This window comes from Brachionichthys hirsutus, chromosome 9 (genome assembly GCF_040956055.1).
Source record: "Brachionichthys hirsutus isolate HB-005 chromosome 9, CSIRO-AGI_Bhir_v1, whole genome shotgun sequence".
Lineage (NCBI taxonomy): Eukaryota > Metazoa > Chordata > Actinopteri > Lophiiformes > Brachionichthyidae > Brachionichthys > Brachionichthys hirsutus.
In genome coordinates, this window is record NC_090905.1 from 1,688,607 (window position 1) to 1,715,215 (window position 26,609).

The 26,609-nt window shown below is 41.5% G+C and overlaps 3 protein-coding genes across 3 annotated transcripts; all 3 read left to right on the forward strand.

Moving 5' to 3' along the window:
• The first annotated feature begins 1,170 nt into the window (after positions 1–1,170).
• On the forward strand, positions 1,171–9,049 carry LOC137899859 (glutathione hydrolase-like YwrD proenzyme). The gene is made up of 12 exons (XM_068743908.1): positions 1,171–1,270; positions 2,179–2,332; positions 2,404–2,557; positions 3,074–3,280; positions 3,607–3,759; positions 3,827–3,914; positions 4,544–4,715; positions 6,480–6,636; positions 6,979–7,161; positions 7,342–7,426; positions 7,636–7,731; positions 8,904–9,049. Exons 1-12 carry the CDS (start codon positions 1,171–1,173, stop codon positions 9,047–9,049), a joined length of 1,695 nt encoding a protein of 564 aa, XP_068600009.1.
• A 1,288-nt stretch (positions 9,050–10,337) lies between these two features.
• Positions 10,338–13,760, forward strand: tm4sf18 (transmembrane 4 L six family member 18). Its single transcript, XM_068743813.1, has 4 exons — positions 10,338–10,530; positions 12,559–12,627; positions 13,109–13,251; positions 13,406–13,760. The coding sequence occupies exons 1-4, from the start codon at positions 10,351–10,353 to the stop codon at positions 13,602–13,604; spliced, it is 591 nt and encodes a 196-aa protein (XP_068599914.1). The 5' UTR covers positions 10,338–10,350; the 3' UTR covers positions 13,605–13,760.
• Positions 13,761–15,491: 1,731 nt separating this feature from the next.
• cp (ceruloplasmin) lies at positions 15,492–23,178 on the forward strand. The gene is made up of 24 exons (XM_068743146.1): positions 15,492–15,652; positions 15,869–16,113; positions 16,195–16,407; positions 16,500–16,673; positions 16,797–16,888; positions 17,208–17,370; positions 17,493–17,631; positions 17,732–17,871; positions 18,243–18,383; positions 18,474–18,518; positions 18,596–18,810; positions 19,014–19,164; positions 19,283–19,495; positions 19,818–20,022; positions 20,565–20,704; positions 20,829–20,957; positions 21,281–21,387; positions 21,466–21,521; positions 21,638–21,709; positions 21,861–21,952; positions 22,066–22,205; positions 22,289–22,345; positions 22,958–23,063; positions 23,153–23,178. The coding sequence occupies exons 1-24, from the start codon at positions 15,492–15,494 to the stop codon at positions 23,176–23,178; spliced, it is 3,222 nt and encodes a 1,073-aa protein (XP_068599247.1).
• The last annotated feature ends 3,431 nt before the right edge of the window (positions 23,179–26,609 follow it).

Sequence of the window (26,609 nt, forward strand, 5' to 3'; positions counted from 1 at the left end):
TCTCTCTAAGTGATGTCACGGCTTCACTTTTACAACTGTCAGTTGGAAGGTGGCAGGATCTCACACACACACACACACACACAAAACAGAACAACGTCGTCCAACTCTAACCCTGACTTTAAACCAAGTCTTCACCCTCAAATGTAGTGACTTATGTTATGTGGGGGTTGTGTTTTGTCCCCCCCCCAAAAAAAAGAACTGAGGAAGAAAGTGACTGTGTGAACTAACACACACTTAAACACATGTAGATGAAGGGTATTACATGCAAACACAGCCATTAGTAGGAAAGCATACTGGTGAGTGTGCACACAGAGTCACAGACACACCAGTGATGCTAGTGGTTAATATTCTACTATGTGTTTTGTGTACATGGAGACAGATGAGGAAGCGAGGAGGACAGTCGGTCGATACAGCTGATACAGCCGAGCCCCCATTGGTGATCTGAACCACCACAGGTTTGGTGTGTAACCAAAAAGCATGTTATATTCTGACAGGTAAGAGAAGTCAGAGATTCAAACATGAAGACTTCGAGCAATATTTTCATTCATCACAATAAGATACAAAAAGTGAGTGTGATGGTAGTTGAAATGAAAAAGACACTGTTCTGGTCTGCAGACATTTTGAAACATGTCACTCCAAAAAACGTTTCCCTGCCGCTCCGATTTCCCCTACTGTGTTTTTCCTCAGACATTGGCTGTGCTTCTGTTTTCATAAAAATACGTTATATGTGTATTAATACATCAATTTTGAAGTGTGAAGAATATTTTCATGAATCGCTGTAATATTTGATTAAATATTTTGTGGACAAACACACAGTTCAAAACCAACAATTAAAACAGACAAAAAAAAATGAAATTTCAGTTTAAGTTTGCACGAAATACAGACAGCAAACTTTAGGATGACGTTGCTAATTCTGTTTTGTGCCTTCTGTGATCTTGTTCTTCGTAAAAAAAAAAAAAAATTCCTGCACAATTTGAGGTGGATTCTGACGCGAAATTTAAGAGTCTGGGAAGAATTGTAAGCACCAACCAGCCGCAAATCTCGACAAACTGCTGAACGATCGCGTTCAATCGATGTATCTGGCATCTTTCGCTGCTGTCTGGGCTCACACTCCCGACCCCGAGTGACCGATCGGGTTCGATGAAACGCCGCTGGTCCGACGCTGCACGGATGGACACCGAGCTGCCCTTCTCCTCTCGGCGGTCACCTGTGGTGTGTTTGCACGGCTGTGTGGCTTCCAGTCAACCGCTCGCTTCAAATGTTGGATTGGGTGCGTAAAATAATGCAAACAAGGAATCAGAGAAACAATCACTGCGAAAAAAGTTTGACGTTTTATTTATTCGTATAGTGATGCGTTCTGCGATGCGTAAAATCGGGAAAATCCATCAAGATTTGAGGGAAATATTTTTCCAAATTTTCCTGCATAAAAATAATTTTCAGTTAGGATTTTTAATGGAACTGGACAGCTTCAAGGACACCTATTTGGAATATTCCTTATTTACACAGGGAAACTGGATAAGGCAGAAAACATCAGGATTGCATATGATTAAATTTATTGGAAAAATGAAGAGATTGTCTATGGAATATTTGAAAATTCTATAGGGTCAAGAATACTTAGAATCTTACACAGATTCCCCTGTAAATTATTACATTTGCTTAATCAATGTTTTGCAAAGTTGTACATTAACTCCCACCTAGAAGAACTTTGGAACCAGAAACACAGAACATTAGGAAGCGTTAAAGTAAAAGAATTAGACGCAGTGACTCCTTAAAGTTTTCATTTTGTGGGGGCTGAATACTTTGTGATGTGTTGCAGTAAGTTAGCTCGTGTTGTTTTCGATTAATAATTTAAGCTTTTTGTTTATAAAATATTATTGAATATTTAAAGTTAAACAATCTCTCTTTGCCCAGTGTGATATATTCACTTTACTGTTGCTGTCCGACTAACACACTACACCACAAATAGATTGAGTTCAGCACAGAAAAAGGAAGGTAGCACATTTTTATCTTTCAGAACCTTGGACTTTGAACTTTTGGATAAACTGCTTAAAATCAGTGGATTTATAATCCAGCTCACAAATTTAGAAAGGAAAATCATTAGATAGCAGGAAGTTTAAAAGGAGAACCAAAACTCATTAAGGCCTGAAATTAGAAGATGTGTCTTGTTTTCATGTCCAGATATCCTGAAGCGTGGTGGCAATGCTGCAGATGCTGCAGTTGCCATGGCAGCAGCGCTGGCGGTGACAGAGCCAGCCAGCACTGGTCCTGGTGGCGACGCTTTCTGCTTGTTCTACAATGGAGACACTGGCGAGATCAGAGGAATTAATGGCAGGTGGGCTCTCCTCTTTCTTCCTGTCATTGTTGTCCCCATAGTAAAGACTGAGTCTCTCTCTGTATCCTCAGTGGTCGATCGCCCAGAGCGCAGACCTTGGACTTCCTGGAAGGATGTGGTTACACTGTGGAGGCCCCTCCTTCCCCTTTTGACGCTTTGAATGTCACAGTACCAGGGGCCCCTGCATGCTGGTGTGATACCGTACAACTGTTTGGTAGTCAAAAGGTTTGTTTGGTTTATTATTAATAGACTTATTTTTGTATTTGAAAGCTGAAGTACGTGAGCAGTAGGGATTGTGTTTCTAGAGACTGCAGGATTATTATTGCAGATGGATGGAGGCACATTCCATATAACACAAATTGCTCGTAGTCAGATTTAGTAACGTGCTGGTGTTCACAATTATTTATAGAAGTCAGTTTCTTTTATAGATCAGAGTTTGCTGTTCTCATGAAAGCTAAGATATAATTGAATTATTATCTTTTCATTATGTATTATTTATTTGAAAATATGATTATACACAATAGATGAGTTACAAAAGCAGAAGTGAGGGGTGACTTTTACTATCAGCACATCAGAAAAGTGATCACTTCACTCCGTTTTTTCCATTTCTGGAAATCTCTCAAAGGAAATTGTAAACCGGTTTTACTCTGCATGTTTCATCTTGAAACAATGACTCATACTTCCTGCTCAGTGAGGTTTCCCGTCATGTACGAAGCATGCTTCCTCGTCCCATTTCCCCAGCTGTCCTTGCAGGAGGTGTTGAGCGGGGCTGTGGATCTTGCAGAAGAGGGGTTTCCTGTTGCAGAGGTAGCGGCCTGCCAATGGGCTATGTCGGCGGCTGCTCTGAAAGATGCGGGGAAGGAACTGGGGCGTGGACTGCTGATTAATGGTCATGCACCTAAATCTGGACAAATATTCAGAAACCCTTCCTTAGCCCAGACTCTGAAGGTGAGTCATCAAAGTGAGGCAGTCATTCCTGGACCTTTTAGCCTCTTGGGGTTTCCTGTTGGAAATAAAACAAGGTTGATAAAGGAAGATGAGTATAGAATGCCGGTGTATGTCACTTCCTTGTGGAATTCTCACGTCATCCTGTTCATTGATAACTTTGATCAGACCTGTGGATGTACACAAATGCGGACATGTCACCCACAGTCATTGCATACTAGACTGTTGCGGGGTGACATAATCTAAAACACAACTGTTTTATTTTTTAAACAGGAATGGGAGAATGCATTGGGGACAGCTGATTGGTTGTTGGATTGATGTATTGACAGGAGCTGGGTGGGCGGGGCAAACCAGGTTTCTACCAGGGCAGAGTGGCCCAAGCGATTGTGGACGTCATCCATGAAAACGGAGGAGTCATGACTCTGGATGACCTCAGCAGCCATAAGAGTGAGGTCATCAGCCCTTTAAGCACAGAATACAAGGTGAGGTCTGGGTCCATAGATGCTTATTGTGTATGTACTTTAATTGAGAGTGATTCCGTGTGCTCAGGGTGTGCGACTATGGGAGACTCCCCCTAACAGTCAGGGTTTGGTTGCTTTGCTGCTGCTCAACATCCTGGAGAACTTCCCTCTCAAAGGTACCTACATCGCAGCCAGCACTAGTAGTGATAACATAAGCAAGAGCATTGATCAGATTGTCCAGTTTAATTTACTTGGGTTTAGGTATTCCTGACAAATATATTATTTCATCTCTTAGCAGTGGAGGTAAATGGAATTCCATGTGGGCTATAAAAATGTAATAATACAATATAATTATAACATGTAAAATATTAACTTTTTATTTAAGGATGTTAATTTATATACAGTAACACAGATTAAATTAACTCTCTGGCTCTGGTAACAAAAGCACTTAATATGTATGTTTAGTATTTGGCTCAGGTCCTTATTATCACTCTTAAAGTTGGAAATCACATCCATACATCAATGAGTCAATAAAATGTGTATGAGAAGCAAAAGATGTGTGAGATGATTTGTAGGGTTGTAAGAAATTATAGATTAGGTTGAGAAAAAAAAACTTATATGGAATGCAAAGCTTTAAGAACAAATCATTCAAACTTTGCCAAACACGAATGTAGGCTATATTTTAACACACATCATGAAAACTGATCAATTAGAAGAACAAGTTAACATAACATAATATATATATATATATATATTAAATCCAAATGCCATTTTTTGTGTCTTGTGTGTGTTTCTGTGTGTGTAGCTGTTGGCCATAACAGCTCTGACTACATCCATGTACTCGTGGAGGCAGTCCGTTTGACAGTAAAAGATGCTTCTCGTTACCTTGGCGACCCGGAGCATGTGACCATCCCTGTGGAAACCTTACTGGAAAAGAGCTACAGCCGCCAGCGAGCGCAGCACATCAGCATGGACAGGTGTGTGAGCGTTTCTGTGTGTTTACAGATGTGTGTCTGTACCGGTGTGTACCAGTCCTACTCTGTTGACCTAAGATAAGACTGTAGACTTTTACTTCCCCCCCCCCATGACATTAATGTTCATGCCTCCATGCGGTCCCTCTTCCATTTTCCTTTATAACCCTGAATCATTGAGGGTGTGGCACAGGCATGGGCAAACCCAGGCCCGGGGGCCATATGCGGCCCGTTGGTCTCTTTAATCCGGCCCGCCAAACTTGTCCAAATTATATTATTAAATAAAATTGTATTATAATTAAACCTCAGTCATTTGACCTTTTCCCTGTAATGCTACCTGTAAAAGGCCAAATCCTTTAATGCTATAGCTTTCATGTGTCATTTATATTAGTTCACACAAACACTCCATCCATCTGTTCTTGGTCCGGCCCCTCTGCCAAATTTTAGAACCTATTGTGGCCCGCGAGTCAAAAAGTTTGCCCAGCCCTGGTGTGGCAAGAACTTAGACATTCAAATCTTTGCACCTAGGCCTTGAGCAAATTTTCACCTGCTACCTTAATGATTCGACCCTGAAATGTGAATTAGAACTTACAATACAATGTAATATAGCAAAGCTAAGCTTTATGATTGTATCTTTATATTTACATGCACAAAATAATTCAAGTTATTGGAGAAAATCTGGTGAAAGCAGGAAATTACAGATCCTGTTTAAAAGCACTGTCATAAGGTGGTTACCATAAACCCCGTATTTACATGCGAGTGTTCTCAGCCAACATCCTAGGATATTTTTTGAACTGGCTGGCAGAGGGTTTATCAGTGATATGCGACATTACAGGGTGAAGAGTATTTTTTTTTATTCTGTTTGGATTATAAAGTATGATGGGGCTGTAAAATGACAGGTGGTGAGAAAGCACACATGTTAAGATTATCTAAGTGATTGTTGGTGCTTCCAGTATGCCAGGATTAAAACTGGGGCCTTTGGCTTCAACTGACCACCTGTATTTTCATATGTGGCGTTGGGGATACGGGGCCAAACGGTCCGACCTTTGCCGACAACGCCGCTTCAGGACTTGCAACCTAAAGATCTATTTTTTTGTTCCGTCGGGTTCCCAGCTCGTTTTAGCGGGTTTCCCCACCCACAGGTCCGCTCACAGTGAAAACCAGCACGGCAGTTAATAATTTAAAATATTTACTAACACTCTAAAAACAAAAGAAAAGGAGGGACAAGGCAGTGACAGTCTACGGCCAACCTGCCTTCGAGACGGGGAAAACACAAATGAGGACACTGGAACGAGGGAGGGGAGGCACCTATATACGCCCCCCCCGCCAATCAGTGGTAAATGGGCCACAGGTGCTCCCTCCCACACCTGCCTGCCCAATTAACTCCAATCATCCGGTTACACATATATATTTGATGAGAACAAATTATATTTCGATTTCAACCGTAACCCTCTACTCCATTTTAATTTAACTTTCAGTGCCTTTTTAACTATATGGAATACTTAAAAGTCCTTAACTCTTTTAAATGTAAACAACATTTATTATTTTAATTAAATGGCTTTTATTTATTTTTTGACAGATTTATCATAACGTTCCTTTTTAAATATAAAAAGGGTTACAGTTTGTATTTTATTATTCTTACTTTGTCATTTGTTGCACTTTTCCCCAAACTCAAACTCTTCTCTCAAGTTTGTCCTTTTTTTTAAAACTTTATCTGAATGAACGGTAATGGGCCACGCAGTTTTATAACGTCTGTGTGTTTGTCTGCAGGACGATGCAACAAGTGGAGCCTGGCTTGCCGACAGGAAGTGACACCGTCTATTTCTGTGTGATTGACAGTCAGGGAAACGCCTGCTCATTCGCCAACAGCACATACATGGGTTTCGGAAGTGGGCTGGTGCCGAAGGATTGCGGATTCTCTCTCCAGGTTTCAGAAGGAAGCTCAAAGTCTGCTTTTGAATGCATGATAGACGGTCACATTTGTGCAACTGGCATCTGGTTACTACTGGAGTTGAGATGTATGATGCAAAGACAAGGAGGAACAGACACAAATAAAGAGGCTGCAAATTTTCTGATCCAGTTTCCATGATAATACTGCACGAATGTAAATTTTGTGTGTCTTTACAAATATTTGAGGTGTGACATATTGCTGTGCTAACATGTAAATATCACACTGGGACTGCACTCTTGTCCTGCTGACGCAAATAACCCAGACCTGAGCGAAGAGGCTGCAAAGCTGATTCCTGGTGTGTGTCACCAAATCTCACAGAATCGCGGGGCCAACTTCACTCTTCTCCAGAATCACTTCAACTGTGTTGCGGGGGGAAAGCGGCCGTTTCACACCATCATACCTGCACTTCTCACAGAGTCTGAGCCCAAATCTCAAAAACCACGGCTCCTCGCTGCATTCGGGGTAATGGGGGCTTTTATGCAACCACAAGGTCACATTCAGGTACGCTGATGTAGCAAACAGATGGTTTGTTTTTGATTACCTATAAGTTGGATTTTTACAAATCTTTTATTTTATGGTCAGGCATTGGATAAATCCTAATTGGAGACATAAATGTTTTTTTTCTTACTATTATTAAATACTAAATATGACTAAATATCCAGATGTTGCTGTTTTGTTTAGGTGTTGTTGAACATGTTGGAGTTTGGGATGAATCCTCAACAGGCTCTGGATGCACCAAGAGTTTATGTGCATTATGACCAAGAAGGTATTCCGCCAATTACACACACAAACACAAATATCTTTTATTGCCTAATACAGAACTATAAAGATTATCTCTACTCATTTATTTTATTTAATTTTTACCTGATACTGGTGCAACTGTGTCTCACTATGGTGGCTCATTTATGTGCCAAATGTTTCTAATGTAATTTTCTAAGGATTAAAATAATCTGATACAGCATCCTGTCTGTTTAGCCGAGGAGTGGCTGGTGAATCTGGAGGAGGGGGTCAACCAGAAGGTGGCCGAGGACCTCAGAAAACGGGGCCACAAAGTCATCGGGCCAATCACAGGTACCGTATTTTACACAGTTCCTGTTTTCACTGGCTGCTTTTTATTTATTTTTTACAGAACACAGATCATTCTGTATATCTTTAATTTATTCACACATTATTTGATCAATCTGAATAAAAAACAATTTTTAAAAAAGGAAAGAGAATGATCTTCGCAGTCAGCTGTGCCAGAGGTCACGTTTTTGCTTCAGTGATGACGTATTTTATGACTAACAGATGCTGCATGTAGAGCAGTCAAAAGTTAATGTACTACCTTAATTGCTATATTGATGGAAAGTAACAGTTATAAACAAACCTGAGGCTAAAAAAGTAGTAGTTGTCGTGTCCCGTAGGGCCAAGGAGCAGAGCCAGACCCCAAAAATGCGGAGACCGAGTTGGGAAACCAAAATATAGTCTTTAATTGTTCCCAAAAACACAAAACACTCAGTCAAAACTGTACTGAGGGGGTGGACGGGCCGGAACGTCCTAGCAAGAAAACAACACAAAATCACAGCCAAACAAAAGTGCAGAAACAACAGCTGGTCGGGAAATCAACTCCGACAAACAAAATCAAAATACTCAGCTGGTTCTGGTAACTGGCAGAGAAACGGAACAGCTTCTTCAAAGACGCAGGGACTGGAACTGGAACTGGACCGGGACCGGGACCGGGACCGGGACCGGGAAACACGTACGGGAAGCATTCGGGTGATCTGGTGATTGACTGTGGAGACGGAGGGACTTTAAGCAGTGGGGTAATGGGGATGATGGGTTTCAGGTGCGTCTGTTACTGCCGCTCCGTTCTCTGCCACGCCCACTGTCGAGAGAGAGAGAGGGAGAGGGAAGAAACCAAAACAACCCTGAACCCCAACAGTAGTAACATTAAAGCGTAGTTCCCTTTGATGCTTACTTCCTGTCACAAACAGGAAGTTATTAGTTCTTTCTGTAAGTTAGCACACAATGTCTCATGTTGAATTTTTAATTATTGCTGCAATAAATAGAATATTATACACCGAAACGTATAGCAATGTAAAATCATCAACAAACAAATTATATTTGCGCCAGCTAAAGTGTTACCTGATCATCCCTATGCTACTTAACATTTCAGAACAACAATATGTGCCTCATTTTATGCCTCACCATCATCATCATCGTAGATACAGACTATATATATATCATTTTTATTTTACACTCAGGCCACAAGAGAGCCGTGTTTGGGAGAGGGCAGATCATCGCAGTGGGCGATTGGTGGAACCCAGTTGTCAATCAAGCTGATCATCCGACCATGGTGCTGTGGGCAGGGTCAGATCCGAGAGGGGATGGATGCGCTCAAGGTTACTAGAATACCTCCTCCTCCTTATTTATCTGTCACAAAGCTTTCTCGAGGCAAATTCCAATGTAATTTTTTGTCGACCAGAAGCATTCAAAAGATTTGTCTGTGATTTCACAGTAAATATTAATTTACATAATCATTTGATTTTACCAGGTGTCATACATAGTAGGTGGTTGAATAATAATTATAATGATAACAAAACATGCTCCTTGATTTTTATTCTTGATTACATTTACATTACACAAATTTTTGAGCTTGTAGGTGTTGTTGCATGTTGCATGTAGATGTTAGCTCCAATCATTAGTGTGTTATAAGACTACAATTTGAGATTTCACTTTTACAACGGCTAATGTTATTAATAGTCACATGATCAGTTGGAGTTTCTAACATTTGATGTTTGAAAAAGGACATGTTTGTTCGATTTCTGTATTAAAGTATAATTTTACACATCAAATATTGAGTACCGTTCTTTCCCCTCTTCACATTTTTTTGGGACATGTGATCAAAATAACGAATGGCAAATAAATGCATCTATTGCATTCTATGCTTTCAGGCTAAGTGGTTGGACATTATCTCGTACTGCTGTCCCTGAATGCATCGTGTAGGCACCAGGTAAATACAGTATGTGCATTGGTTGAACTTAAACAGCTTGTAAAACACTTTCCCAAGCAAGAATCTACTTAGACACAAATCTCCTGGTGTAAAAACATGATGTTGGATTTTCTTTTCATGCCGATCTCACGGCGCCTGGTACCGGCTGTTTACTGTTAAGTCACCCAAACACGTTCTGTTTGACATAATCTGCTTTATTAACAGTAGTTGAAACAGAGCGATTCCATCGCTACATTCCGGTTGGAATATAAAGCAGCTTTCAGGATGCTTGGCCTCTAAATCATACATGTATACACGCCGTTTTTCTCCCACAGCACATTTAAGAATTGTGTTGAGCCCTACTGCCCTTCAAAAACCTGCTGAGCCGTTGTATCGTGCTGACCTAGAACAATGCGGCCTTGCCGATGGGCCTGATGATGACTTCAAGGACAACTATGAGTTTACATCTATAATATATAACAGATGGTTGCTTTAGTTATTTACCATGTGCAATATTGCAATATGTATTGTCAGAGGGAAAGTATTAGTAAGTACCCCCCCCACACACACACACACACACACTTATTTTTGTTTCCTGTCTCCCCAGCTGCTCTGACCCTCTCGTTCCCTCCCCTCTTCCTCTCCTTCTCTGCTCTCCCGTGTCGTTCCCAGTCCTCTCCTCTCCTCCTCCGGTCGTGAACATTTTTTTTGGCTGAGCCATGTGTTGTTCGGTGGGCTTCGCCAGGTCTCTGGGTCTGGCCCTGCTGCCTCTGGCCCTCTGTTGCATCCTGGCAAACCTGCTGCTGCTGTTTCCCATGGGAGAAATCACCTACGTCCAGCAGGACCGCTTGGCCAGCTACATCTGGTACTTCGGTGGACTCGGAGGAGGTGGACTGCTGGTGAGTAAAGAATGGGTTTTATATTCTGTTTGGTTTGGTCAAAATACTGTCAACCAATTTTTAATAACTTTCAGTTTAGTGGACATTTGGATGCTGTGACACACTAAATCTCCAATGTCTTAATTTATTATCAATTTTATTTGTATTAGAACCTTTTTCTTCCATTTGTTGTCCAACTGAGAACATCCAGTTATTGATATCCGCCAGCAGGATTTTGACTCCTAAAGACACCATTTGAACAAAAATATCTTGTTTCCCTTTAAAGAGCATTCAGTGTGAGCTTGCAGTTGTTCGTTGTGAACAATGGCGTGTTGTGTGAACTCACAGTTAATCCGTCTGCTTTCATGCTGCTGATCTGATGGGTTTATGCGCTGACTGAGCAGAAAGGAGCTGTTCTTTTAGTTTTTAAGGCGAAACAGAGGCAAGATTGTTTTTCTGCAGATAAGATTGACACGTACTTGTTGGTACGTACATAAAGATACTCAGAACAATTTGGCACCTAAGTGAAAGAGATATTACGCAAACTATTAGATAAAATGATGACATTATAAGCTAAACTGCACAAAGCAACCATATGGTCCTTCTCCACGAAATCATATCTGTGTGACTTCCCGGCTACGATTATTTGACCTATTTGATTATTTCTCATATTTAGCATCTAGCAGCAAAAGTGACCTGCAGCCACAGAAAGACTAGCTGCAGATGTAGCGGAGGACGTGCAGGACTAGCATGCCATGTCCTCCTGTCTGCACTTAGCTGCTCTCCAGTTTATTCTAAATTGTATTCATATTAAACACAAGCAAACTGAACCAAAATTCGACGCTGCACTTCCTTGGGCTTCAAGCGAACCACACACCAAGTCTGAAGTTGTATTAGGGTTGTGAAGGGGAAGTATATGAGGCTATAAATACGCTGAGACCTGAGGATGGTGAGATTTTTCACTTTTTCACTCACGTTTTCCCCTCATGATTGTTTCCGTACAAACTTGTTGTGCCTCACTTTTCGACTTGAAGCCCTCTGTTGAGTGCCTTTCACAACTAATGACCCGGCTCTTCCTTCAACTGAGGTTAAGATAGCATTCACTTTTTTAGGAAAACAGGATTTTAACTCTTTCTGCAAACACGGGGTGCTATGAACTTTAATTCTTGATGTCTTCATACATGAATGTATTTTTCTTGCATTGCAGTCCTTATTTTTTCCCTCTTAGGATTTTTCCTCTCTTTGTGGAAATGGCAGAATACCAAAGAGTCAAAGAGCAAACTCACCCCTTTGAGAGAAATCTATCTATAGCTCCCACTCTTCCTCTTCCTCGCTCTTCCTCCCTCCTTTTTCCTCCTCTCTTGTCTTGTTTTTCACTTCCCGTTGTAACGTCGGTGACTCCCTGCGCTAGAGCACAGAATAAGGACATCCAGGATGTATATGTAATGACGCCTATGAGCTTGAGCTTGTGTGCTGAGCTGAGTCTGAAAAGTCTTGGGAGCGTTCCTGTTAGGATGTGATTGTAAGTCCTTGACCTCTGGGAGAGAGATAGCAGCACAGGAAAGAGGAGAAGAGGAGAAGGGGAGGTTGGGAGAGAGCTGAACCCTGGAACAAACATACCTATTTACTTCATGACTAACTTTAGTGCATAATGGACTACGGTTTTTAAGGAGCAGAAGCTCTTGTTTGACCATTTGTTGTAGCTTTGCCTTCATAAATCAATATGACATGTCCTGATTGAAATATTTCAACCATCAGAATTTCATCACAACCGGTAAAGAGTTCCACGGTCACATATGGATAGCACAATTAAAAAACAATATTTGTAATGAACATTAAACCCTCATGTAACTTTACAAATAGTAAAAAAAAAGAGAACAAAGCAGAATAATCTTTTCTTGTTGTTAAATGTATTAAAAATAACGTCGCTTCAGCCTCCGGTTGAATTACTTCTCTCAAATGTTTTTGCTGTGTCATTATATTATAAGACAAGGACAAACAAGCAAAAAGGTTAATATGTTGAACTACTTTACTTTTCTATGCTTCCAGATGCTGATTCCAGCTGTGGTCTTCATCACTCTGGGGAAATGTAACTGCTGCTGGAATGAGAGCCTAATGGTAAGGGACTCAGCATTAATACCAGTCATTATTTAATGCTAAGATGCACCACTGTAATATTTTGGCTAGTGAAATAAGAAATAAAGTTACCATTATTTCTTATTTCTCACTACTTTGAGAATAATAGTGCACAGTTTTCATTGAGACAGCTAACGGTGCGTCCTTATGAGGTGGAATGCTAATGCTAATCCAGTTATTATAATATAAGAAGGGTTCCATTGTTCGTTCACACTCAGCACAGTAATCTTGACTCCAGCCACATGCACAGCTGCAGCTGCAGTGCTGTGTGTGTGTGTGTGTGTGTGATGTGTGCGTTGCAGCTGCCGCTGTGTCTGCCTCTTATCTGAGAAATGTAGAAATGAAACAGTTTGCGTTCATGGAGACAGACTGCATTCACACATTCATGATGAAATCCAAACACGGACGTTCTTTCTTTCGGTTCTTTCCTTTTTTTGTTACATTTTCTTCTTGTCTTTTCCAGATGTGTGGGTCGGTGTTGGCAGCTGTCGTTGGTCTCGTGTGTGCTGGCTACTGTTTTGTCGTATCAGGGTTCACCTTGTTGCAGGGTCCCCAGTGTTTCACCTCGTATGGATGGTCTTACCCATTCGCAGACCACAAGGGCAGGTATGAAACTGTCAGATTATGTGTGTTGTGGCGGGGGTGTGTATTATAAAATAGAGAAAATGTAATCTTCACATTTGAAGAGCTGAATCCAGAGAATACAATGCAACAAAAGGTCTATGATTGATTATCCACTGATCTCTCTCTCTCTGTCTAGGTATCTCTTACAACCAGATACTTGGTCACGTTGTCTTCAGCCTCTTCATATTGTAGAGTGGAATGTGACTCTGCTGTGTGTGTTACTGGGCCTGGCTGTACTCGAGTTCATCATCTGCCTCTTACAGCTGGGGAACGGTTTAGTCAACGCCGTCTGCCGGCCCTGCTGCTACAAGCAGGAGTACAGCCTCAATGCGTAAACATACATGTGCATAAATCCACCCACGGAGAACACAAGAGGATGTGCACACGTAACAGTTCAAACCCTTAACCTGCATGCACACGCAGGACAATAGCAGACACATGTATACATTGAAGTTGTACACAGTTGTGTTGTGAATGTCCTGAATACTTCGTAGGGAGTATGACGCACATCATTGACGGATTCAGCACACCTGATTAAAGGAGGTTAAGCACACATGCACAAAGAATATAGTAGAGCATCCTTGATAAAAATAATAATGATGAAGACACATGATCATAGTAATTACAGTATGTTATATACATGTTGCATGCTTAAATAACTTTTGAATGACATTATTCACTTCTTGAAATATGAATCTGTAGTGTTCAGTGTTGCTCTCAATTATATATTTTTTGCTGCAGACTTTGTGCAACTTTATAAAGGAACGATAAAGTTCTGTAATATTTGTATTGAACAAACAGGTGATCCTACTCTTCATAGCAATGCGATCACACTGGTAGACCTACCACAGCCTGCCGATGTGTAGTCACACTGGAAATGACTCTGGGTCATTACTGATGGCGTATTTTCAAGGAGTGATTTCCATTCTGTTTTTTTAACAGCAACTTGGTGACATGATTATCTTGACGTACCAGAAAGCATCTTTTATACACTGTGTTGGATCATACGAGAATTAAGAGCAGATTGTCTTTTTTGTTGTAAACTATTTTGTCCATGTCTCTTTGCTTATAGATTAGAATATATATATATATATATATATATGTAGACTGTTACAGGGCTGACAGTTGTCTGACACTGGACAGAAATACTCCTCTTCATCTTTGGCATTTCTGCTGTGGACAACTTTGAAGTTGGAAAAGAAATATATACTGTATATTTTAATAACATGTTTTTATAATGTGTGTTTCTTTATGCTGCCTCGAATAAAAAGCATTTGCCAGAAAGCTATCTCAAGTTCAGCATTAATCAACATGTGACCGGTCAGTAAAATGATTTGTGTGTGCAAATGTATGACCGCTTGCTTTGTGTCGTAATAACTGGACAAAGTTTAAATCGTGGAGTTTCCAGAATTGCCTGTTGGCAACTCACCAACCTGAGCAAATACGGTCTCTGACCTCGGGAGCTTCACAAATAGTAATTGTATTCTATTCAAATTGCCTATCAGAATGTGGCTATGAGGAGGATTTCAAGCAATTCAGCAGTCAGTTTAAAAGAAGCCTTGGATCCCTGGCTAGCCAATAATTAGCAGTTACTCAATAATTATTTCTACTTCTTTAAGTGGCCTTATTACATTTAATTATATATTAGCAACATGTACTAATTCTACCACCATGTTGTGTTCAAGAGCAAATTATTCTTGTCTTATGTTTATCCAATGCCAAAGCCAACAACACTTGATGGTTTAAGATAATGTTGATAGAATATTTAGGCCTGCTATAACATGTTTAAAGCAGGTTAATGTCAAACTGTCATCTCTAAGACATCCTAATGTCAAAGAATATGGTAAAAAAGAGCTTTTAAAATATTCTTAAGTACAGTCTAAAGAAACTAATCTTATTGCTATAACTTATGTCCTTGTATTAATGAAATTCGACGTGGGCGTGAAGAGCTCATGAAAGGATGATTACTTTTTGCTATTATGCAAGTCTGACATTTTGTTTTAGACAAATACTGACCAGAGGCCATTGACCTGTGTGTCCAGCTAAGCTTTTTCCAGGTCAGAGATGATATAAAAACACACGTAGGGTCTGAAGTCTCTCAGCAGACTGTTACAGGGCTGACAGTTGTCTGACACTGGACAGAAATACTCCTCTTCATCTTTGGCATTTCTGCTGTGGACAACTTTGAAGTTGGAAAAGAAATCCAGCGCTTCTTCTCCAGAATGCATCGTTCTCCGTTGAAGGTGGTGTTGCTGCTGTGCTGTGGAGCAGCGTGTGTGTCTGGAATGAGGAGAGAATACTTCCTCAAGATAGAAGAGACGTTTTGGGACTATGCGGCGAGTGGGATGAACCTCATTCAGAACCACACATTGCAGGAGGATGAGTAAGTAAGCCCAAGTGCTTCTTGATTATGATGGAGTCCACAACACTCCTGGAGTTTATCTGAGACAGTTAATGGAAATGCATCGTAGTTAATTAAGCATATGGGTACCTCATACCATTAAAGGTCTTAATGCTTGGTGTGAACCGGCCTAATCAATCAGTAAATGTGAGAATCCAATCAAAAGTTTTTGAAACAACACATTTTCCGTCCCTGTAGAGACGCGTCAGTCTTTTTAGCCAGAGGCCCCCAGCGAATAGGCTCCACCTACAAGAAGGCTTTGTATAAGCAATACAGCGACGCCACCTACAGGACAGAAATAGAGAAACCAGAGTGGCTTGGCTACCTGGGACCCTTGTTATCAGCGGAGGAGGGAGACACGGTCGTTGTCCACCTGAGAAACATGGCACTCAGACCATACAGCATCCACTCACACGGACTGAACTACAGCAAGAGCACTGAGGGTAAGGCATCAACGACTTGACTCGTACGTACAGCCCAAGCCTGGGCGCTTGACCAATTTGGGCATGCATGCCTCTCTTCAGGGGCCTTATACCCAGATGGCACTGGTCCAGAGCTGAAGCATGATGACTCAGTGGCTCCGGGTTCAACGGTGACATATGAATGGACCGTACCTGAAAGTCACAGTCCAACACCAAGGGACAGCAATTGTCTGACCAGATTTTATCACTCACACATCAACACGCCGAAAGACATCTACTCAGGACTGGTAGGACCCCTCATCGTCTGTAAGAGAGGTAACTAAGCCTGCTGTGTGTGTGGGGGGGGTCCTCTGTGTCTACAAGATATCAATGTCCATTATCCTCATGCCATCCTCTCACCTCTGTAGGAACGCTGGATTTACATGTCAACAGTCCAGGAGACTATGTGTATGCTCTGCTGTTCATGGTGTCGGACGAGAACTTCAGCTGGTATCTGGATGACAACATCAGGAAGTACATTAACAATCCTGTCGAGGACCTGAAGGAGGACGAAGACTTCATTGAGAGCAACAAAATGCATGGTGAGGGGAGGCCCACATGCATGCAGTATGCTGTACAGTCCACCCTCACCCCCATATACACATATAAAGATATATCCTGTAAACAGATGTTTGAAGACTTTTAACTCTATGTGTGGATTTTAGGTATTAATGGTTATTTGTATGGTAACCTGCCTGGACTAAGCATGTGCCAAGGTAAAACGATCCACTGGCATTTGTTTGCCCTCGGCAATGAGGTACCTAGTACTACTACTACTCCTACTACTACCTTCATGTCTTGTATCTTTACTAACACTTCCTCTTCCTCACGCTTCCTTGTTTGGCCATTTTAATATACTTCCAGAAATGTATTTGGTTGACTTTGCCCGCCCGAGTTACCTGGATATTGGCATCATGCTAAAGCTAACTGACCTCCAGTCGTCATCCTCTCCCTCTCTAGCTTTCAATCAAATCAATTTCATTCTGCTTATTCTTTATGTCCTGCGGTCACACAAAAAAGGTGTCTTTTCAAACCCACACAAGCATGTAGTCTGAACCAACTCCCATCTGCAACAGGTGGACATGCATTCGATCCATTTCCACGGGCAGATCTTGACCACACAGAACCGCCACACAGACACAGTCAGTCTCTTCCCTGGTTCCAGCATTACAGCTGAAATGGTATCCGATAACGCCGGACACTGGCTGCTGACGTGCACCGTGAACGACCACTTAGAAGGTGAGCTCACATCCTTTGCCCTTAATATGTTTCTTAGTATAATTCCAAAGAGTTAGTGTTTTGTCACCCAACAGGAAAGTCAATGAAGTTCTTTAGTTTTAATGTTTCATGGTTTCATCCAGCTGGAATGCAGGCAATATTTGAGATCAAAAAGTGTTTCCCCAACGTCCATAAACCCAGACCCCACGGTGAGCTCAGAGAGTACTTCATAGCTGCTGAGGAGGAGGTCTGGGACTACGCGCCAACCCTGCCTGATGATAGGTGACTGTACACACACACACAGTCACACACACACACTCATTATCACGGCTGGTCTTGATGATTCCTCGAGAGACCTAATAATGTGTTCTTCTTTATGCAGTGAAGCTGAAAAGTTCGTAACTAGAGGCCCAAACCGTATTGGAAGCCGATATAAAAAGGTTCGCTATGTGGAATACGTTGACAACACTTTCCTGACAAAGATGCTGCGCACCTCAGAGGAGCTACATCTTGGAATTCTGGGTAAATGAGGCTGGGCTGGGGATGGTAGCACAATAATCTGTTACTGCTTCGTAATGTCAGTGAAAAATAAGGAAAACTGAAAATAATGAAAGTTTCAGGAAAATCACAGAGAAAATCAGGTGATTTCACAGGGATGATGTCATGACCGCGTCCACCATACTCTGCTTCTGATTGGCTTGCCTTTGCTTTGTTTGTCACTCAGCTTAAACAAAGGAATCGTCACATGACTATTTCCAGCATTTCTTTCTATACAAATCTAAGTTTGTTTAACACTTGTCACCATGATTGAATATCATCTAAAGGATGTCCGTTCTAAATTAAACGATCCCCCTGCTCTGTATGTATTTGTGTGTTTGTGTCCATGTGTCCAGGTCCTGTGCTGCGAGCTGAGGAAAAGGACACCATCAGGGTGGTGTTCAAGAACAAAGCTCATCAACCTTACAGCATGCAACCGCATGGCGTTCAGTATAGCGTGGAACAGGATGGGACTCTCTACTATAATGAACTAGAAGGTTAATGAAGGACTTAAACACATAGCGTCCTAGATTAAACATGAATACCCTCCTCATCCCGTACCCGTCTTCTCCTCTTCCTCCCCTCAGAGTCCTACACAGAGAAAAAGCTGCGGGAGCTAAAGAAGGAACCAAGTGAGCTAAGCCCTGAATATCTAGCCTTAGCATTAACAATAATAGAGTTATATAATAATGTCAATGTTTCCATCTAGGAGTGGTGACCCCTCTCCCAGCTGCCCAGGTGCAACCTGGGACAGTGCACATCTATGAGTGGATGGTGCCGGTGGGTGCTGGTCCAGTAGATGGGGAGGCCGACTGTCTCACCTATCTGTACTACTCTGGAGTGAACCCCATAAAAGACACCCATTCTGGACTGGTTGGACCGCTCCTAGTGTGCAGACCTGGATCTCTGCGGAAAGGAGAGCAGGTGAGAAGAGGGCCGGATCACATCCTGTAGAATCTGATGTTGTCAGTGCTGATTGGTTGGATCCAAATTGAATTCTGGAATTTTCTGTGAAACACAAAGCTTTAAAAAAGTGTTTTTTTTAAGTGAATAAAATACAATAACCAGTTTTCACAGAAAACTGTAACTTCATTTGACAAATTTCCTGTTTCTTTCTCTTTATGCAGAAACGCTTTAATAATGAGTTCCACCTCATGGCCACAGTGTTTGATGAGAACCTCAGCTGGTATCTGGATGACAACATTGAGGCCTTCGCCACGACTCCTGCGACTGTTGAAACAGAGGATGAGGAGTTTCAAAACAGCAACAAGATGCATGGTGTGGAGGAGGGACACACTTATAAATCAGAACGATGCCACTCTTCATGCTGTGGAAAATAAAGATGTGTGAATTCTCATTTTAATAAAGTTTTATGCTCTGTTGTTCTTGGTCCCAGCCATCAATGGGTTCATTTATAGGAACCTCCCGGGCCTGACCATGTGTAAAGGGGCTAAAGTATCATGGCACCTGTCGGGCATGGGCACGGAGACCGACATCAATAGCCTTTACTTCCAGGGAAATCGCTTCATCTACCGCCAGAACAGACGGGACTCCATCAGCGTCTTCCCTCACATCTCACACACCGTTACGATGGAGCCGGACAACATGGGTAAGGCTCTCTCTCTCTCATACAAAACCAAAGCTCACATTGTGTAGTACTTTCACACAATACTAGTGAGTACTCTGGAATATAGTCTTGTTGCAGTTACAGAGAGAAAAGCAAAACATCAAGTAAAGCCAGATGATGTTTCCGTAATCCATGGATGGGATATGATGAAAATGTGGACGTGGATATCCTTAAATTCTTTATTATTTATTATCATTATTACTTATTCATTAAGTTATTTCCTGAACTAGCATTTCTTAGTAAAATTCAGAGCTAATAATAGATACTCATTGCATATGATGCATATGATTTAAACTTCAAACAGGTCAGTTTGAAGTTGTGTCCCCCATGGTGAAGAATTATAAGGGTGGGATGAGAGCTAACTACACGGTACGTAGCTGCCGCCCCTTTCAGAGTAACAGCGAGATCATGCTCCATACAAAAACCTACTACATCGCTGCTGTGGAAGTGGACTGGGATTACTCTCCAAACCGCACCTGGGAGGAAGAGATGTTCCGGGGTCAGGAGAAGTACGGTACCGCCTCGCCTGTGCACGCACAGCATGGATCCTAGAGTGAGACTTACCCATTCACATGACTGTGTAGTCACAGCTTGACTTCCATCTGTCAAAAAAAAAAAAAAGATTAAATACACATCAAGGTGTAAATATGGGATTAATCTGCAGCTGGAAATAGTCCCCAACAATTTACTTCTTTTCTAAGCGCTGGAGCTACATGCTGGAAGGGGAATGTTGTTTGTCAGCGTTCCAGCCACGTGTTTTCATTTGGATTTCCAATTCATCTCAAAGCCTTGCATGAAGTGGAACTGTTGCTGTGATGATCACAACTAAATCTGCATGTGGAAAATTATCACGTCACGTCTCCTTTGCAGATATCTTTTTTATTATTATTGTATTTTAATTCCATTTTGTATCTCAGTTGTAAATAAAAAACAGACATTAATAGACAAATAAAATTGAATATTCATGCACATCAATATGGGGAAATTATTCTGACATAAATGCACTCATTTACCTACAAAGTAAGTCTCTCTCTCCCTCCATCCTTTGCAGTCCGGCTACTGCCTTCCTGGACAAGGAGGGTGGGTTTATAGGCTCCCGCTATAAAAAGGTGGTCTACCGCCAGTACACCAACGATAAGTTCACCACGCTGACAGAGAGGACAGCTGATATGGAACACCTTGGCATTATGGGTAAGCATTTAGGGCAGCAGAAAGGTGTAAAAAGAGATTGTAAAGATTGTGGATTTATTTGTGCTGATTAAACCTTGCTCAGATTGATTGGTCTGGGAAGTGAAACCGCTTTCCCTTCCCTCAGGTCCGATGATTCACGTCAGCTTGGGAGACAAGGTCAAGGTGGTTTTTAAAAACATGGCACTCAGGCCTTATTCCATCCACGCCCACGGAGTCAAGACCCTCACACCTGATGTCTACCAGACCAAAGCAGGTACAATAGAAAAGAATGGAAAATCGTAAAATAAAAACAGTAGCATGGCCTCAAAAGCAACCCTTTAAGGTTCATTAAAGGGCAAATCCAAAATGCTCTTTTCTCTTTCTTCAATGGTTTTGTGGGAAAGAAATGAAGCACTTTCCAGAAAGATTTATGGAAGCGTGATGGTTAGGATTAGCGTGCTATGGTTCGAGCGGCCTTGGTCTTATCCTACATGGCTTCAAATTTCTAACCTCCAGCTCAACTGCGCTGTTTATAACTTCAGGTTTTCAGTGCACAAAGTGTTCAAATCCTTAAAAAATAACGAATGTCTTCCCCAGGTGAGACTCACACCTACTCCTGGTACATCACTCAGAATACTGGACCAACCGCAGACCAAGAGGGCTGCTCTGTGTCGGCATACTACTCCACTGTCGATGTTGAAAAGGTACAGCGCACTAATGCATGCAAACAGGCCACACACACACACACACACACACACACTTACATTGTTTCTTTGTCACAGGACCTATACAGTGGTCTGATTGGCCCATTGGTGATTTGTAGATCTACCTGGTCAAGGTGAGTGACTCCACGCCTATTACATCATCATTTAATACAGTATGTGTTTCAGGACAGGTATATATTTTTATTTGTACACTGCAGTTATAATTATATGTTACATAAACTGTTTCCAGGATGTTAAATCTGAAAGAGAAAGTCAAAGAGTTTGCGCTGCTTTTCCTGGTTTTTGATGAGAATCAGAGCTGGTATGTATAAAGATTCTCAATAATCCAGTACATAGGCCACACTGACATTTTGTTTCTCATTGTTTCGTCAATTGAAAAAAACTCACCGGACACTGTTTATGTCTAGGCAGCAATCACGAGAGATTAGCGTTTACTGTTACTCTCATTCCAGGTATCTTGATGAGAATATCAAGAAAAACATCCAGAACCCTCGTGCAGACTTGAAAGATAATGACATTTTCATAGAGAGCAACAAGATGCACGGTGAGATAAAACACGCACAGGGGGTGGAATGGAGTTTTTGCTGCTTCATCTCCAGGAATGACCTCAAAGTTTATTTCCGACATAAATCGATGTGTGCTTTCCTGTGTCTGCAGCCGTTAACGGGTACATGTATGCAAACCTGAATGGTTTGAACATGAATGTGGGAGATAAAATCTACTGGCACCTGATTGGAATGGGCAATGAAGTGGACTTACACACCGTGCACTGGCATGGTCACAGTGTGGAATATAAAGTATGTGAAATATAAAAGACACCAACAGTTTAACGCAAGCTGAATCTGGCTCACATCAACATCCAACCGTTCTTGCCTTCCAGCTGGGTGGAGGTCCGCATCGCACTGATGTGTTTGAGCTGTTTCCAGCAACCTTCCAGGTACAGGAACCTTGAGTTTGGTTCAGATTTTATTTTGCAATACTGTATTACATTTGGCGGATGTCGCTCAATTGTTCCTGTAACTTGTACTGATGTCAGATCCTCACTGTAAACAAGTGGATTTATATGTCAGACTAAATATATAGAATGTATCAGAAACAATCCAGATTGGATTTTAGATTTAAAAAATAATATTTTTCAAACAAACACAAAAAACACGGTAGCTAGTAAAGTGTTCCTACATAATGTAAAAGAGGTCCGATTATTATGAATGATGATTTCTGATTGGCTACTGCACATTAATGTAAACGCAGTAGCTGCTGCTACATTTGTCTTTGCAGGAATTTAGATTATTATTTCAAGACTTCTTTTGCTTTATAGTCAATGTTTATTTCTTGTTTATGTGTCACTTTCCTTTGCATCAGACTTTGCTCCATCACTGATACAGTGTTGCAGAAGTCTGCCGATGTGGGACATTCAAATCCAAAAAAATGAGATCATTCAGTTACAGGAATATTAGCCCGTTTGTGTGACAATGGTGTGAAACATCAGATGGAAAAGTAAAATTGCAACCAGAACATCATGTGCTGTTCCCTTCATCTTTCTGTTCAGACAGTAAAGATGCGTACTCTGTATCCTGGTTCCTGGCTCCTCCATTGTCACGTCACTGATCATATTAAAGGGGGGATGGAGGCCATCTATACGGTTACTGAAGAGGGTAAGAAGGCAAACAGGGCAGGGGAGGGGGGGGCAAATTCTGAGAAAAATAATAGAGGATACTGACAGTTGTTTGTTTCTCATTGACAGCAAAGAAGAAAGGAATCTTTGGCTGAGCAGTGGATGAAAATGGATTCAGACAAACAAAACAAATGGATGGAAATTAATTTCAATATTTGGCTTCACTTTAAATGAAACGTCACACCCTGAGACACTGCACATTCAAATGGGCCTCTTTAGAATAGTTTTCCTACTTTGTTTTGAAATTAAATTAGCGAAATTTTTTCATTTGAAAACTGGAGCGTTTGTGACTGTTTTGTGTGGCCTATAGTGACAGAACTCAGACAACAGGGGGCAGCAAAGTAACATTTCCTTAACAGGATTAACACCATAATCACCTAAATGATGATCCAAACACTGAAGGTCATCAGCACTTCAGTTCCACTTCTACTGATCCATTGAAAATATCCGATACATTTAATCAGATGATCGCATCCCGACAGTCAGATGATACTGTTGAACCAGCTACCAGAATCTTCCTCAACAATATGACATTTTACCTTTCACTTCCATCACCGAGCATGAAATTGTAATTCCGAAATTAAACCTGTTTCAATCAAAGTGGATTAGCTGACCACTGAGCAGAAACAGGTTTTTGGCTGGAGTCCCTGCACAAGGTAATCCAGGCAATTTGCCGATGAGAGCTCATGAAAGACGGAATAAAAGTGTTTCACCACCTGAAAGATGGTCTTGAAAGACTTCCATATGAGGAATGAGTGGCAAACGATGAGCGGCAAGAGAAACATTTCTGTGATACTACTCTAATGAAACGTTTATTCTCCAGCTGGTGGGTGAATGCTGTGAAGTGGGTGATGCTCTGTTTAGACTGGATTATTGGTCTGGACACAGACCTGGATTAAGGCTCAGATCTGTGTCATACTGCTCACCAACATGTTGAAATAAAATCCATGAAACAATATGAATTAAACACCGACTAATGCAGCAATAACTCCCATGCTGCAACAGAGATGAACATTCCTGCTGCTGCCGTAGCGCACCCACAGAATGCATTGACTAATGGGCCTTGAGGTGATGCAACCATCAGACTATCAGCATCCCACAGAGGGACCTTCAGGCTGTGTTCGTTCAGAAGGACAAAGCTGCCGGCTATGAAATAAGTCACCTTAGATGCCTCAGACTAATGCTTCAAATACATTTAAAAAGCAAATATGCATTTTCACAGGCTTATGAGGAGTCCTTTGATTTAGCCCTTTTTTTTATAATTTCAAAGGTATCTGAGAGGATTACCTATCACTGCACACTGTGCTGATCGTCATCACTCAATCATTGCATTTTAGCAGGCCGGGAAAAGGAATTTAACCGTTCCAGACCATGAAATGTGGCCAATAATGCCAGTTCTGCTCGAAACCTGCACTGAATCTCAATGATGGGGCAAACAACCCCATCAGATTCAACTCATCAAACGTTAAGTGACGCTGGCTCAGCCCAGAAAGCGGTCTTTCTGCAATGCCAAAATATGCACCACCTCAGAAACCAGCTGGACACACCTGTCTGACTGATTAAGCCAATTAAAAGCTGCATGTCAATTTGTTTATCCCACAAAAAGACGCATTTAATAGCCTTGTTTGTTACTTGTGATGCTGTGATGTTCATATACTTCAAAAAAAAAAGTTGACAACCTCATTCTGAGATGACTGTATAGGCAAAAAATGCATAAAGTCATCTTGAAGACGTCAGTCGGGAATGCTGTTACCACAATAAAATGGGTTTGTCATCCGTGCTGTCATAATGTTAAGACACCTCACACTGAGATTGTCAAGCACGTTTCTCAATTTCTAGACTTCTGTAGATTAAAACATATATACCGGTATATCAGGGTGTCAGTTTGGGGAAATTCTAGCACAGATGGAAACAGAAGTCCAGTAGATTGGTAGAATTTCACAACTCTATTTACAATAAAATACTTTCATTCCTTTCAAAAAAAATAAAAAGAGGCAGTCTAGAGAAATAATAGACAGATGAATCAAATAAGCTTAAAAGACTTCCAGGTCATTATCACTTTTATATTACACAGGTGACAATTAAAGCCACCAAGGAAAGCAGAAACAATGTAACGTTTGTGTCATTCCAATATTCGGCTCACTTTCCAATTAACTGTGTAATACCTCAAGAAATCCACATAATCAAGGGAGGGTTAGCTTTTCTGGGGCAGAAAAGAAAAAGGAAAATACTGTCGGAACCCCCCCTATTTCTGTACCCATTTGGTACGTTCCAGATTGCCTGCACCTGGTAGAGAACATGCACACCTGTTCATCATAAGAAATGAACCTGAGGAAAAACATCATTTAGACTACAACACACACACGACAGACATTTTGAATAGCAGAATATAAGTTCTCAGAAAACTACACGGAGAAGCAGAACTACACTAATCTCCTCTTTATTGAATTAGATTTAGCTTTGCATCTAACTTTATGTGAGTGTAAACTGATAAGTTAGATACTATATGTACCGCTAACAGTGGGATTAAAGGTCAGAAATCTTCTCTCATGAAGGCTCATTATGTGCACGTTATGGTACATCTGTGGATCTATTTTTGGGGTGTTGGTAATTAAATGTCATGCAGGAGTCTCTGTTGGTCTTTTGAGGTTTTGCTCCCTGATTCAAAATCCATGGCGTGTCTGTGTGGCTCTCGTTCCGGCCCTGCCAGGACGGCGACGCTTTTAGGGCCGCTCGCCTGTGACATCATTGTGTTGAGAGAGGCAGATGGCTGGTGGCGCTTCCAGACGTATTTCTCTCCCACATCAGGCTCTCTGGGTAGCGTTGACAAAAGCATAATGAATGATTTGATAACAGCGGAGGCGTTAAAAGGAGCGTGGAGACAGACGTTTGCTCCACATGTAACAGAGGAAGCAGCTCACGATATAAAGTGAGAGGATTTCTCTCCACATGATTTACCGATTGCTCTCAAAGCTCTGACTCTCACAGTTGCTCAGATCAGCCCGGTGTGGCTGCTGCAGGGAAAATGATGCAGACGCTTGCTGAGGGCTGTCAGACTTCACACTAACAGAGAAGTCAATTATTCCTGTTCCCAGCCTTTTATAAGGTATGCAAGTTAGGTGTGATTAATACAACTGTTTGGTAGATCCTACATGGTGCAGGACCGGGCTCAGCAGGAAAAGATGATGCCGGGCGAAAGGTTGTTTTTCGTACGCCACGGACACTTTCAATTCAAGTAAAGCATAAACGAGACACAATAAAACAGACCTTTTTAAAATAACATAAGAATATTTTATCCTTAAATTCTGCAGAGTATTACTTCAAATTCAAGCCCGCCGGGTTTTAAGGGTTATTTCTATGGAAATAGAGCCGGACTAATGTCAGGTGATAGCATAGTTGATCTCTGCTGAATATTTAAATGCTGTAAAAAAAAAAAGAAACACTAATTCCTCGCTCTCCCACGAGAAGCGAAACACCAGCTACCTGTCAGCAGAAAATAAAAAATCCCCTCTGGCTGAGTGTCAGT

What these genes read in the sequence shown, in the direction of transcription:
- tm4sf18 (XM_068743813.1), top strand. Translation starts at nt 10,351, where the DNA reads ATGTGTTGTTCGGTGGGCTTCGCCAGGTCTCTGGGTCTGGCCCTGCTG. An exon ending in TCGGAGGAGGTGGACTGCTG is followed by an intron (nt 10,531 to 12,558) that starts GTGAGTAAAGAA and finishes CTATGCTTCCAG; the next exon opens with ATGCTGATTCCAGCTGTGGT. An exon ending in TTCGCAGACCACAAGGGCAG is followed by an intron (nt 13,252 to 13,405) that starts GTATGAAACTGT and finishes CTCTCTGTCTAG; the next exon opens with GTATCTCTTACAACCAGATA.
- LOC137899859 (XM_068743908.1), top strand. Translation starts at nt 1,171, where the DNA reads ATGGACACCGAGCTGCCCTTCTCCTCTCGGCGGTCACCTGTGGTGTGT. An exon ending in CCTTAGCCCAGACTCTGAAG is followed by an intron (nt 3,281 to 3,606) that starts GTGAGTCATCAA and finishes ATGTATTGACAG; the next exon opens with GAGCTGGGTGGGCGGGGCAA. An exon ending in CAGCACATCAGCATGGACAG is followed by an intron (nt 4,716 to 6,479) that starts GTGTGTGAGCGT and finishes GTTTGTCTGCAG; the next exon opens with GACGATGCAACAAGTGGAGC.
- cp (XM_068743146.1), top strand. Translation starts at nt 15,492, where the DNA reads ATGCATCGTTCTCCGTTGAAGGTGGTGTTGCTGCTGTGCTGTGGAGCA. An exon ending in GCTACATCTTGGAATTCTGG is followed by an intron (nt 17,872 to 18,242) that starts GTAAATGAGGCT and finishes CCATGTGTCCAG; the next exon opens with GTCCTGTGCTGCGAGCTGAG. An exon ending in CTATACGGTTACTGAAGAGG is followed by an intron (nt 23,064 to 23,152) that starts GTAAGAAGGCAA and finishes TCTCATTGACAG; the next exon opens with CAAAGAAGAAAGGAATCTTT.